Raw genomic sequence first — 14,798 nt, 5'->3', positions numbered from 1 at the left:
GACGTTCACATAATCGCATAGTCGTTTTGTTAAACTAAGAAGAGCCACTTACAAAAAAAGACGTAAAGTGAGTGAGGGTTCCAGCAAAACCTTTGATAACCCCAACTCTGTCATTCGCGGGAGATTAAGTTGGAAATATATCAAACACTTGCTAGTTCGGGCACGTGATTCGGTTGTGATCAACAGGTGGCTGTTGATCTCTTCGTCAACCTTGACAATTTACTTGCAAACATTTCGTCATCAATTGTGGAGACATCATGTGACAGTCCATTGACTCAGCGACGTTTGCTTGTGTGGTGGGAAGGGGGGGCATCGGTGGACACAGAACTGCTCGGATAAAGCGCCTTTTGATATACCACAGTGGTTGGAGCAGGATGCCAAGGGACGGAGTTGCCCGACCGTTCAACAAGGTCACAACACAGAAACTGATGGCCTATGAACCAATGGAAAAGTTGATTTGGATATCCAGTTAGCATCGCAACTGGGCGCTGGTAATACACGACCGTGTTACCTTCTGTGTTCCTCCCCAGGACACGCTGTCCCCCGCAAGATCGTCATCTGTGGTGTTCGTAGGTGTAGAGCTGTTTTGTGCCATCTGTCACCCGCCATTCACACTAACATACTTTACTTTTCGCGTAGCCGTACTTTTAACAAAAGTAACTGTCTGTCGTTCGAAGGTGGTTAAACCGTAGTGGCTCGCAGAGCGTGTTTTTAGGGTAAACGCCGGTGGTTAGGTCAGTCCATATCGTCATCAACATCAGTTCGATGCTCCGTAATCGCGTCAGAGGGAACACCACATCATGGCGATAGTGATGACTTCAGATTGCTTTTGTCGCTCAAATGGTCTGCACATAACCCTGTAACAGCCAGTCTGAAGTGACAACCAGTCCCACGACAGTCTTTACCTGGCAGCGATCAATGAACTAATTGCCTGGTAACACCACAAACGAGGGATTCAGCTGGGTTCCAGGTGAGTCTCTCGAAAAACCAAAGTTTGGTTTTCAAATGAGTGTATATTCGCTAATCAAGTAGAACACAAGGTTGACGGAAACCCGGGGACTGGGCGCCTACCTGATGAGCCCCAAGAAGGGCGAAACCGGTCGTGGGTTGTCGACGGATTTTCAGCAACCTTGTGAGTAGTGCAATACGAATATACATGTATCGCGATATCTCGAATATCGTGCCAACTGAATCATGAGGCGGTCTGTGTGCAGCACATTCAGTTGTAGAATATTATAAACGAGAGATTCAGTTGAGTTTCTCGTGAAAACCAAATCGATTTTCAAGTGAGTGTATTTCTCGAAAACAGTGCAATTTGGGTTCAAGTAGATCATAAAGTTGACGGAACCCCGGGTCTGCGCCTAACTGATGAGCCCGAAGTGGAAGGGCGAAACTGGTCATCGACAGGTTTTCAGCAACCTTATGAGTAGTGCATTACAACTATAGGCGATATTCCTTCCTCAAACTGTGTGAACACGAGGCACCCAACGTTTGGTGTCATCAAGAAAGTGCTTTCCAGGTTCGCAATTGACTTCCCATCCAAGGGCCTCTTCATTGAAGGCTTGCTTCAAAGACTATGGTCCAAAGCGGACTTCAGTCGGCCGGGTTACGATGATCTTTTGGCTACATTTGTAGACAAGTTTCGTCGTTATCTTCCTTGTCAAGATGTGAAATGGATCTTTGCGCGGATGGGTCATCAGCCACGTTAATTTGGCAACGTGTGTTTTCGCAAACAAGAGGACTGTCTGAGGTCGCCTGGTCGCACTATAACTGCGTTCAAAAAGCACGGTGGAGCGATACAACACGGCTTATCAGAACGACTAGAGTTGAAATAATCGATCGGAGCAGGTATAGGATAAACTCAGCTGCTGCGTTGTCTGGCGCCACGGTTCTCCACTGGGTGAAAGATCTCCTGTTGCGAGAAAAAAACGTGTGAACATACTACTGGCCTGCACATCTGTTCATGTGTATTCACCGGTGAATGTTGTAATTCTATCGATTTAGTTCAGGATCGATCGACCGACAGTGAGTTGGCCTGCCAACTAGGGTGCGCTAATTTCACGTCACTTGACCGGGGCAAATCTACCTCGTTCTATTGAGTGCTATTCACTCACGCAGGACACGCTAGCCAGGTGCGGAGCTTTGATCAGGAGATGAAACCTGTGTTGGTTGTGAAGAGAACAACAACAGGGGTAGTTTGGAACCGATTGAGAAGTCATCGTTTCAGAAGAGCTTGGTAAACAATCGGTAGTTTTTATTTGGGCAGCGTTTCGCTTTTGACACAAAAGCTTCATCAGGCCAAGTGAACAGGTCAACAAATTGGCCAGGTTATAAGACAGACGGGGAACCAATCAGTAAGTCCTCTTCACACTAGATCAGTGTTGAGTGTCAATTAACAGCTCTTGTCGGCTAGCGTGGGTGTCAAAATCTTGAATTGGTGGGTTGGAGGAGTTTCAAATTACTTCCGATCGCTTTTCATTCCTTAATCTTCCACTTCAGGGTGCTTCACTTGACGATTCACCCCGGGTGCCACTGGTAGATCCTTGATCATCGGGGGATGTGAATGTTACGACAATTTAGTTGGGGGGAGGGGAGGTGCGTAAGGTTAAGTGGAGTTCAGGTGATGACTACTCTTCCCTCTGATGATGAGAATAGATTTCAGAAGAGATTGAATAATGAAGTAAAGGGCTTTAGGTACATGAGTGAAACATGGGGTCTGCTCAATCAATCTGCTTAGGACTTGCCAGTTTTCTATCCTCTCGGTGCATGTTCGACATATCTCCCAAGGAACCACGAGGGCTGAGTTACTTCCCAAACCTACACAGGAGGATGAAGTAAAGGGCTTTAGGTACATGAGTGAAACATGGGGTCTGCTCAATCAATCTGCTTAGGACTTGCCAGTTTTCTATCCTCTCGGTGCATGTTCGACATATCTCCCAAGGAACCACGAGGGCTGAGTTACTTCCCAAACCTAGGAGGGAGGAGCCGAGATGTAGAGGTCGGGTTCGAACCAGAGGTCTTCCGGTCAGCAATGTCGCGCCTTAACCACTGGGCGATCTCGAGCTAAGCGACATGCACTCATTTGCAATTTGGTGCAGTCTGGTCTCAAGTAGAATATAAAGTTGATTGAATGTCGAGGACTGTTGTGACTTGGTGAACGGTAGTGCAACTTTGCATCAATCCCTTGGCTTCTTGCTCCCCCCACTATGGTATATCAAAAGGCACGGTAGCTCTACACAGCTCTTTATGGAGACAAAAGAAAGTTATTACAACTGTATTTCTAGGGTAGTCACAAAGTGTTCCACAAGGTCGTGCCAGAATCTCCGTGAGGGAGCGAAAAGCGTCGTCAAAGGTGCTTGACTCGGATTGGCTCGCATTCTGACCAATCAGTGCACGTCTTCGTTTGGCCCGTGTCCTGCACGTGAGACATCCGTCCAAATGATGTGATGTTCGGTTATTAGGGACGGGTGGCCTCTGTACAGGAACTGCGCCTACCTGTAGAGCCCCGAGAAGTGCGAAACCGGTCGTGGGCTCTCGGGGGGTTTTCAGCAACCTTATGAGTAGCACATTACGAAGACATACATGTATTGCGATAGGTCGAATATCGTAGCAACTTCAAACATGAGGTGACCTGGTGCAGCACATTCAGTTGCCTGGATACATCACAAAAGAGGGACTCAGCTGGGTTTTAGATGAGTCTCTCGCAATACCAAATTAGTTCACAAATGAGTGAATACTCGCTAATTTCGTGCAATTTGGTTTCAAGTAGAACATAAGGTTGACGGGGACTGCGCGCCTACCTGATGTCGAAACTGGACTGTGAGTTTTCATAAACCGCTTGAGTGATATCTTGTCAAGGAAGAAAGAATTCTTTGCACGGTTTTGGCCGGTCCTTCAGGCCTTACCTCTACGTTGAATCACCGATTATATGTCTGTCCCTATTCTTGGTTCGTTTTTTTATAGATACGTTCGGCTTTATTTATCGTATCTTTGTATTCCATATTTCTCGGTGTTCCCTGGCAGCAACTGTTCCGACACAACTTGTCAATGGTCTCGTTCGCTTCCGCCGGAGATAGCAACTCGCTTGACCTGTTTTGTTATGTGGCGAAGGATGTGGCAGGCGAACGTCTCTGCCACACATTCGATTGTCCCGGTGGAATCGCACAGGAAGTGATCACCACACTTGGGCAGGCATTTCAGCTGGGATTTCAGGTAGGCCGATACGATCCCCTAAGGTAACCGATTTCGCTCGTTTCCGTCACATTTGCCTGTCATTGTTATCACCGAGTGGTGCACTTTCAAGTTTCCCGTAGTTGTTGCCCCTCTGTCCCTGAACTCGCGACACCGTCTGTCGCTCGATGACAGCCATTTCCGTTTTCCCAAAGGAGGGCTGCTGTTTGGGTCGCTCCGGAAGGCTAACGGTGACCTCTATAATGAAGTGTCGTTACAACTCCGCTTTTGGCTCCCAGCTTCGCCAAGTACCGTGTATCAAAAGACGGTAGCTTCGGATAGCCTTTTGCGCAGACAAAGAAGAATCGCTACACCTGTATTTATACAGTTATCATGGAATCTTCCAAAAAACCTGGCTAGAGTCTTCGTGATAATGCGGGAAGCGCCGAGATATACGTGTTCAATCTTGAATGACTCGCATTCTGATCAGTCGATGCATGCCTTCGTACGGTTTTGCTGCGGAATTCCACACAGATCCCGCTTTACCTCCCGCAGTTGGGCGCTGCTAGGCTCGAGAATCTTATCCCGCACAAGATTCGCCAAAAGTTCGGGACGCTTGCCGGTCCGGTATCAAGCCGAGATCTGATTGGTCGAAAGTCCAACAGCCAATCAAGACCCAGCATTGGCCGAATGCCGGTTGCCAATGTCGCATCCAGAAGACGTCTGGAGCAACCCCGTATGACCGACCTCGTGAATGCCCACCGGAGAGTGGTTACCAAAAGAGCACCTGTTGAGCTGAGGTACACTCACCCAACCTGTTTCTGTTCGAAAGGTGGGAATGCCATAAGTGTTGGACGAGACAAACCAAAAGTGGACACTGTAAAGAGGTGGTCGTTGCAGGGGAGGTATGCTACACGGCGGTAACCGCTGTACTTAGGTGGGAACTTTGCTTCCGCTCTTACGTATTCTTTCGGTTTTCTGTTTTTTTCGTTTTGTGACTTCGAATGCCCTAGGAGACCTTGGTGTCAGTCCACAGAACTGTGTTCTTAATACGCACGGGAATATCCAATACCCTAAAAGTCAAGGCAATTCTGATTTTATCGGGAATAGCGAAACATGGATTGTATGAATAATATAATATTACCAGTGTGAACTGAGTCTTGCTCATCCGCTGCATCTCCCGCCGTTTTTAAATCGTCTGTGGCCGGGCCAAGTAAAGAGAGTAGTGGGAAATTAAAAACTACTGTTTACCGGAAATCAACGGATACCGGTGCGGTCTTAAACTATTCTTCGGCCCATCCAAAAGCAGTATATGCTAACATAGGCTCAGCGATGTTTAGGAGAGTGAGAACACTGTGTACAGAGGAGGTCGACCGAAGAGCAGCACAACTTGAGGTAAAAGAAAAGCGACTTCAAGATAGCGGATACCCAGTGGATTTAACTAAGCGGCAACCAAGACGGGTATTGGTGCCAACACCAAGGCCCAACAAGGAGTGGATCGGAACAGCGGTGATTCCATACAAAACAGGGACATCTGAAGTCATTAGAAGGGTACTGAATACGGCTAACATTAGAGTAGCCTTCCAGAAGGGAATGACTTTACGCTCGATGTTGGTGCATTTGAAGGATTGCCTCCCGGTTGAGAGGACTAGGAACTGTGTATACAAAATACAATGTAACGACTGTACGAAGGTTTATATAGTTTTATAGACAGCCAGGAAATTGCACACCAGAATCGGTGAGCATAAGCGATCCATTAAAAGACCGAGAAATGTATATTAATTCCGGGCGATAGTCAAAGATTCGGCATGCACTAGACACTGGGCGTGGGAAAGATTTAGAAAATGTGGACATTTGGAGGGGGTTTAATAATCAAACCACAGCGTCTGTTGGCCGACGCGCTGGAAATCGCCAAGCATCCCAGTGTGAATAGAATAGAGGGGTTAGAACATTTTGCAAACGTGTGGAGAGCAGTGTTAGATCAGCCGAGAGGCGGTGTGAAGTTATCGGCGAAACGGTCTAAAAGTACAAAGTCCAAGTAGAGTTAGATCCACTTAACCACCCCCATCCCCAAACCAATTGTCCCAGCACCCTTTGACGAACACAGATGAATGAAATCTGTGAACGACCCCAAGGGGAATTTCCCATTAAGGTGTCCTAGACTGAAAAAGCAAGGACGAAAAATCCGGGTTCCACCTGAAGACAAATCATCCCCCCAACCAAGCTATCGTAAATGTTGGTCATCCCCACTAACCAACAAACAGAAGCGTCAGACTGAACACCAGCCCTGATCAAGTCGGCTAGTCATAAGAAATCACACGGATTTGTTCCCTGACTGCCTCAAAACCCAATCAACTTACTTACCTGGCCTGACGAAGTTTTTTTGTCAAAAGCGAAATGTTGCCCAACGATTGTTTACCAACACCCCTAACTCGTTTATGACACACGGTACAATCATTGCAGTCATTTGCATAGCGTTGTTCCTGCGACGGACAAATAGTGGCCCCGACTTGTTTTGTTCCAGTGTGTGCAAATGATTCCGGCGATAAAGTGCACCGGCTTCAAACACGTTGTGCATAGGGCGCTACGATGCGACCGCGAAGAAGAAACTGCCGCGTGAGCTTCATTCAGTGTATGGATCGCTGTGATGTTGTACGCCGTCTTGTTGGGATAGGTCGTCACGGTAACGGAGAAAACAGCCGGCATGTCTGCACGTGTACGTCAATGCACGACAGTCAAAGATGACGTACGAACGTGTCTTGGCGCTCGGCTGTCAGGCATCCATCATCATCATCATTGACAGCATAACATCATGTTGAAACATCAATGCTTCACTGCTGTACAACCATGATTTATCCGAAAGCCTTATTGTAAAGAAAACAAGAAAGGTGGACTAGAGAGGTACTTAGTGCTAGCTTACCACAATCATTCCGAGGTACATATACCTCCAGACATTCCCTCAGGCAATCTGGACAGAAACTGACAACAAGAACGCCACTGACATCGGTTGGCAGCTATATATTGTAGTGCCTCCAACGGGCTACGGAATAAACGAAGGTATGCTCTGATTGGTTAGAATGCCAACCAATCAGGACCGCGCATTGTAGGTTGACCCTTCTGACCTTCGCCCTGACGAAGATTATGGCGCGACCTTGTGATGACTCTATAAAGCCAGCTGTACTCATCTTTTTTGTCTCCATAAAGGGCTGTCTGGAGCTACTGTGCGTCGTGATATAGCATTGCGGGTGGGACGGTAAGCCAAGGACTGACACAGAAGTTGGACCACCGCTTGCGGTACGCCACATGTGATGCTGCGTTCGGTTACATCTGCCAGCGTCTCCAGCCCTCGTGTGTCCCGTATCTAGGTTATTATTCGGGCTGATGAAGACTGAGGGTTTCTTTTGGTTATAACTTTCATGCTTCGCTGCTTTGTCACGAACTGACATCTCGTGTTGCTCCGAGGATGACGGCAGTGCCTCAGCATTCCTGACTCGGATCGTCGATGATAGGACGGGGCAAATCTTTCCCAGTATCCTCGTCTCGTTTGGTTGCCAAACCCTCTGACAGTATGGAGCGCACCGAGGCATTACAAGCTATGCCCTAATGCTGACAAGCTGATTTTACGTTTACCGCTCGACTGCCACAGATTGGTGAAAGCCATCCTTGCTCTCTCCATGAAAACAAAGACACCGAACTTGACCAGTCAAGCGAAACCGATACACCTGTCCAATGCCTCACTGGCTTTTCTGCACGCGCGCATCTACTCACATCAGCTTCGCCCAGCGACAGGTAATCCTAGATACTCACCGAATGCGTTTTCGGACTCATCAGCTGAATAGTAAGCACGTGCACCTTCCGCTTCTCACTGAACGACAAAGTGTTTCAAGCAAACACTTTCGGACCCCCCCTCGAATGTTCGGTGTACAACGTCGTGAGATTCCGCTTCGATAACCCAACTTCCAGTGCCTGAGTGCCTGAGTACGAGTCAGTGATCTACTCGTGAAAGGTAGAAGGCCTTCGCTGCGGAGTTATTTATTAGAAAATGCCAACTGAACGGTTACAGACTACTGGACAGGGAAGCAAAACTCATATGCATCTTGTTTATAAAAACTGAGTATCCATTTTCTCTTTGAACGCGTCTTCTTGAACTTTCCTGGATAGTCATTGACTGTTGCTCAAATGCAAGCTAATGCGACTCCACAAATTCCGTAATAGATCTCTTTTTTCAAGAGACGCAAAGCGGATTTACGGGAAAACATACTACTGGCATGCCCACAATCAGTAGCCAGAAGAAGAACCGTTCCCCCGAGACTGTGCATTACTGCTGATTTCCGATAGAATTGAGGCGATCGTTCGGTGTTTCTTGGCTTTCAGCGCAGATGGGCGAGATGGTTCAAGTGGTTAGGGCGCGAATTTACTGACCGGAAGGTCTATGGTTCGAACCCGACCTGTGCCTCTCGACTTCCCCTGTCTAGTCTTGAGCGAGGTGGCAGTATCCCAGCCCTCGTGCCTCCTTCGTACACCATGGCAGCTAGGCACCGAAAGGGTGCTACAGCTGAACGATTCGTTTTTCAGCGCAGATCCACCTCGCTTCAATAATGAACTTTTCATTGGTGCGATTTACTGTTCAAATGAAAAATGGTCAGGACTCGGTTTGTTGGGCCCAAAATAATCCTATTAGAAACACGGTTGGTGTCACGACGTTTTCTCGTTGGGAATAACCTGCAGCCTGTGTCATATAAAAATATGTAGTATTTGGACACGCTTGAGTGTCCAACGAGTGGTCGCAATCGATTGGATCGATGAGTTGGACTTAACAGGATTTCGCATCTACCAAACACTCAGCACGAGGTTTTTTGAGTTTTGTATGGAAATGACAGAATCCTCAGAGTTCAGCAACGGGAGGGGGGCGTAGAGGGCATTGTATTAATGTGTAAATTCAACCCTGAACGTGTTACATAACCTTTCCAAACTCAACTTACTAAACTTTTGTCTCCCTTGCTCTCTCCCCTTGTTCATCCTTCCGAACAGGACTTCCAGCGGACCAAATCCGGCGATAAGGCTGTTCCCACATTGACCAACCCATCCGTTCCGCTTGATTCAAACAATGTCTCATCCCTCATAACCTTCGGGACTGCTCCCACCGATCCCTTCCAGTCACGTGCTCCGGTAGGTTCTCACGTGCCATTTCTACTTTGATCGGACCATTGCAAATATCAGCCTTCAGTTCTATTAGCAAATAGCTTGGCAGTTTGAGTTTCTTCCATTTCTAAACTGGATGTATGGTACACTTATCGAATGGCTCATGGTCCAAGATTTTTTCGGCTCTCAAATGTCACATGTGGGGGGGGGGGCACTCCAGCAGTCAGTGTGATGATATAGGCTCGTCAGTCCGCCATCTTAGTCAGTTTCGTGTGGATCAAGACGCTGGACTGATGCGTCCAGGTGGCCGCTCACTTATCTGTTTGGTTGCGTTCCGTGGACCGTCGTCTGAACTGTGTTTGGCGAGAACTGAGTATCCCCCAAGGGCCAACCAATGCTGCCTTTTCCCGTTGTGGCACCGCCTCTTGGAACACCATCTGACTTTCGTGATGACTCAGTGGTTAGAGCGCGAATTTACTGACTGGAATTTCCCTGGTTCGAGCCCGACCCCTGCCTCTAAACTTTCCGTGTCTAGGCTTGAACGACCCGGGCCCTCGTGTTGGTGGCGTGGCTGTTAGGCACCGAAAGGTTGAGCTGAACGAACGATTTTTTTGGAAGGTGTTCGATTGCTGCACAATGAATACCTGTTGAGATATGCTGGAATATGCTGTTGTGTCTACGCAGGAACGTGTCTTGTTACTGTTACCCTTCCTGTGTACAGAGCACAAAGTACCTGCGACAGCAAATGGTGCGCTCTGTGCTCCGCGGGAACTGCGTAGTATGCTACCATGACGGTGAAGAAAACTAACAAAAAACCTGGAATTTCCATGCGAACGGAAACGCAAAGCGTTAACATTTGTTTCGCGGTTTTTTTGGCTCTCTTACAGGTCACTCTAGTTGCGATATGAAAGATCGATTAGTCCGAATGAGTCACAAGCCACCCGATGCTCTGTTTGGTGCGAATGTTAAGCACGATGCTTATGAACTTGTGTATTTGGGGAGGCCTACTCACGTTTACTACGCTTCCTCAAGTATGACGGGGGGGGGGCACTCCAGCAGTCAGTGTGATGATATAGGCTCGTCAGTCCGCCATCTTAGTCAGTTTCGTGTGGATCAAGACGCTGGACTGATGCGTCCAGGTGGCCGCTCACTTATCTGTTTGGTTGCGTTCCGTGGACCGTCGTCTGAACTGTGTTTGGCGAGAACTGAGTATCCCCCAAGGGCCAACCAATGCTGCCTTTTCCCGTTGTGGCACCGCCTCTTGGAACACCATCTGACTTTCGTGATGACTCAGTGGTTAGAGCGCGAATTTACTGACTGGAATTTCCCTGGTTCGAGCCCGACCCCTGCCTCTAAACTTTCCGTGTCTAGGCTTGAACGACCCGGGCCCTCGTGTTGGTGGCGTGGCTGTTAGGCACCGAAAGGTTGCTACAGCTGAACGATTTTTTTGGAAGGTGTTCGATTGCTGCACAATGAATACCTGTTGAGATATGCTGGAATATGCTGTTGTGTCTACGCAGGAACGTGTCTTGTTACTGTTACCCTTCCTGTGTACAGAGCACAAAGTACCTGCGACAGCAAATGGTGCGCTCTGTGCTCCGCGGGAACTGCGTAGTATGCTACCATGACGGTGAAGAAAACTAACAAAAAACCTGGAATTTCCATGCGAACGGAAACGCAAAGCGTTAACATTTGTTTCGCGGTTTTTTTGGCTCTCTTACAGGTCACTCTAGTTGCGATATGAAAGATCGATTAGTCCGAATGAGTCACAAGCCACCCGATGCTCTGTTTGGTGCGAATGTTAAGCACGATGCTTATGAACTTGTGTATTTGGGGAGGCCTACTCACGTTTACTACGCTTCCTCAAGTCGCAGATGACCCGCTCAGCTGTTTCTGCCTTCCTTGCCCCGTCTCTGTTCGCCCTCGGGATCCTCTAGGGACCACCGAGTTGCACGCTTTCGGCGGTCTGAGTTCGAGAATGCTGCTAACTGGCACTGGCGTTGGACTGCCTTGGATCATCGATTTTCCTCACCTCCCCCCCCGCAATCTGGACATCTATTGCGTTTCAAGATGTCGGCACATTGGTTCCGTATTTCCACACCAGCAAGCACTCTTTCAAGTGTGCTTGCTTTTCGATTTGTCATCGTAAAACACAATTTGGAAAGTTGAATTTCCGTCCAGCTCCTTAACACACCGGTTTATTGATTGACACGTTTAGATCAGACTGTGACAAACATCTGGCGTTCGCCGTTTGTTTTCCGTGCAAACATTGTGCATTCCCGTTCGGATCCTTGTCTGGAATGTGTTTTGATTCGTATGGATCGATTCGCAACGCAAGCCGATGAGTGATATGTGAGTTCGAATGGGTCTCACTGTGAACAACGATTCGTTCTGCTTCTTACCCCGAGCGCGTTATTGGTATTTTGGACTGATTCTTTTAAAAGTAGATGCTGTAGTGGCTTTCTTTTGCTGGCCTAACCATTTGCGAGATTGAAAAATCGGAGTGAATCGTCGACTCTGCGGTCTTCCTGGAACACTCGATGGTGCATTTGGATCGTACGCCGTTCGAACGGAGGCAACCATTCAGAATATTCAAGACAACCCACGCCTCATCATCATCACCATCACGTCGTCATCCATCATCGTCATCCTCATCGGTCTTCCTGGAACACTCGATGGTGCATTTGGATCGTACGCCGTTCGAACGGAGGCAACCATTCAGAATATTCAAGACAACCCACGCCTCATCATCATCACCATCATCATCGTCGTCATCATCGTCATCCTCATCACCGCTATCAGATCCAGAAACATCAGTGTTGACACTGGTTCTTCACTGCCATACAACCACAGTTTATTCAATTATATTTTAGGCCTTAGGATGAAAGTAAAAGAGTGGGTGGGGGAGGGCACCTGTACTCGCCTCCCAGCACTCAATCAAGCAACCTGGAACGAAACCGATAGAACGGATACCACTGGCATCGATTGGCCGCCATTTTTCGCAATATCTGCAGCCAATCACAAGCGGCGATTGGTCACGGAGATTTCGTCCTGGAAAACAGATCGCACCAACATCGCTTGTAGTCTCTTTCACACCCTTCTTCCAAGTCGTACGCTGCCCATCTTGCGTCATTTTGAAGAATGCAAGGAAGTACAACACCCCTCTTGGTAGAGGGTGTTTCGAAATGCGTGGCACATGACAGGTGCTGGATGTTTTCCGCGGCTACTGCACAACCATATACCTGCTTTCTAATTACTAATTCTTTCACGCCACCCGACGCCAGAAACACCTCTGAGACCTCGGTGGTCAAAAACTTGGAGACGTCTCACACCATTCAATTTTTTTCGTGTGCACCCTGGTTCTGTGGGTGCCATGGTGTAACGGTGATACTACTGATGGGGAGAATGCGAGTAGTATGTTTTCTCGTAAATTCGCTTCTCATCTCTTGAAAAGTGAGATCTATTACGGAAATTGTGGAGTCGCATTAGCTTGCATTTGAGCAACAGTCAGTGACTATCCAGGAATGTTCAAGAAGACGCGTTCACGGAGAAGATGGATGTTCAGTTTTTGTAAACAAGATGCATATAAGAGTTTTGCTTCCCTGTCCAATAGTCTGTAACTGTTCAGTTGGGGTTTCCTAGTAAACAACTCCGTAGCGAAGGCCTTCTTCCTTCCAAGGGTAGACGAGTACCAATGTTTTTTTTACTGGGGCAAATAAATTCGATCGGATGTCACGGGCCCCTTCGGAGGCTGAGGAAGACACACTACTCATGCAGATCCTCACGGAATTTCTTCCCGTTTTGTCCGCAGGATTACCGTCCCTCTCCAAAGCGACCCAACCCTTCTGATGCGCCCGCGGTCGGTCTCGCGTTCGACAACTTTGCCAATTTCGATGACAACACATGTAAGTTCGTCGTCACTTTTCTTTATTTTGCTTCTTTTCAACCCCCCCCCTTCCAGGGACCAGTCGTGTGTTTGATAACTCGGGGCGAGCTTCCCAGATTTCAATTAGTCTGCCCCTCCACAGGGGATGGTAGTGGTGTGCCTAAGTCGGTCAATCGGTCGAGTTGACCATCGGTGTCCTCCCGTACACTGACATTGCGTTGAGACCTCATTTTCGTTGGCTTTCATTTCTCAGGTGCCCCCCACAAACAAGTGAGTCTGACAAACGGAGTGGGTTGTATGTGAAGCCCGTTTGTGCTTGCTCTGGCTAACTTGCGGTCTTTTCTACCGGTCTCAGTCGCTGTTGGCGCCCTTCTAGTCTAGGCTTCCTTCACACTGCCTCCCGCTTCTCGCGTGGTTGTGTGGAGTTGGCTCAATCGAGGGACTGGCATTCCCTGACCCCAGCTCGTGAGTCAGCATAGTACGCACGTTTCTGGTCAAAGGAGCAGGCTGTAGAACGCGGTTCGATTCGCGTGCTTCTCAGCGGACCCATGTCGTGACCTTCAGTACGCTATTGGTTCAATTAAATAGCCAACCATACTCAAGGCCGCGTTTTAGTGCGATCTGCATTCTCGAATGAACCCTACCCTTCTTGACTGTCTAAACTTCCTCACACAAGATGAAGGTGGAACCGACGTATACTACTCACTCTAGATGAGTTTGTTGGACTCAGAGCGAAGGCGAGATGCGTTGCCTATAAGTCGTGTCCCCATGGCCCTCAGAATCTGTTGCGTACACAGGTGAGGCATGTCTAGGAACGCCTGCTTTTGATGGGCGAATTCTCTCTCAGTTATTCAGTTAGTTCTCCGGTTCTTCAGGAGTGAACAACTCAGGTTTTTTAGTTATGCTTAGGTTTACTGTCGGTAACAATCAGAGGAGGATAACACGAACAATAAAAGAGTAATTGGGAATTCATTTTATCATGAAGGCCAGGTTCCTGTAAATAACTCCAGGATATTCAAAAATTCTTGGGAATCGCCAAAATCGCCAAATAGCAAGGCTGCAGAGTCTCCTTGCCGGAAAAGCCAGTTGTTGATTGGATGTTCAAGCAGCCAATCAGGGGCGATGAACGATGCTCCAGTACTCAGTGGTGTTCTAGAGGCAGTACCAACCAAGCACTGAATGTGAGCCGGGGTTTGCAGTAGCTTACAACTGTGTTCTCCACGTAGGTGAACGGCTGGTTGCGGCGATACGTTTGCAGGTGACAGTACGTGCTGTTGAATGATGACACACACCCCTCCCCCGACACACATGGGACATAAAATTATGAAATATATTGATCCTAGAATGCTTCTTAGTATGTGACCCGTCGAAAGAATAGTGGCGACGGTTAACCGTGGGGCCCCAACTTAATGAAATTTGAGATAGCATCTTCCGGCACTTGGGGCAGTTCCCCCCCTACTCAAAAGCAATTGTGACATCAGCTGACGAAATTCTGGGGCGAAAACAGTCACTTGAGACAATATTGGTCCGTCAATGCGCCTCAATTGTTTTATCGATCGATCCATACAAACGGTCTTTCACAAAGAACGACCACAGATCC

At 48.0% G+C, this 14,798-nt stretch overlaps 1 protein-coding gene across 1 annotated transcript in view; it reads left to right on the top strand.

Moving 5' to 3' along the window:
* The window catches only part of T265_05870 (hypothetical protein), a gene marked incomplete at both ends in the record, with an annotated part of 44,971 nt that overhangs the window by 22,920 nt on the left and 7,253 nt on the right, over nt 1–14,798 (top strand). Inside the window, 3 exons of the mRNA XM_009170999.1 lie at nt 3,964–4,212; nt 9,202–9,339; nt 13,124–13,217. Of these exons, the coding sequence (XP_009169263.1) occupies nt 3,964–4,212; nt 9,202–9,339; nt 13,124–13,217 (481 nt within the window). The remainder of the gene's footprint in view (nt 1–3,963; nt 4,213–9,201; nt 9,340–13,123; nt 13,218–14,798) is intronic.

This window comes from Opisthorchis viverrini, assembly GCF_000715545.1.
Source record: "Opisthorchis viverrini unplaced genomic scaffold opera_v5_116, whole genome shotgun sequence".
Lineage (NCBI taxonomy): Eukaryota > Metazoa > Platyhelminthes > Trematoda > Opisthorchiida > Opisthorchiidae > Opisthorchis > Opisthorchis viverrini.
The sequence above is the reverse complement of the archived record's forward strand: the minus strand, read 5'-3'. Positions and strand labels throughout refer to the sequence as shown.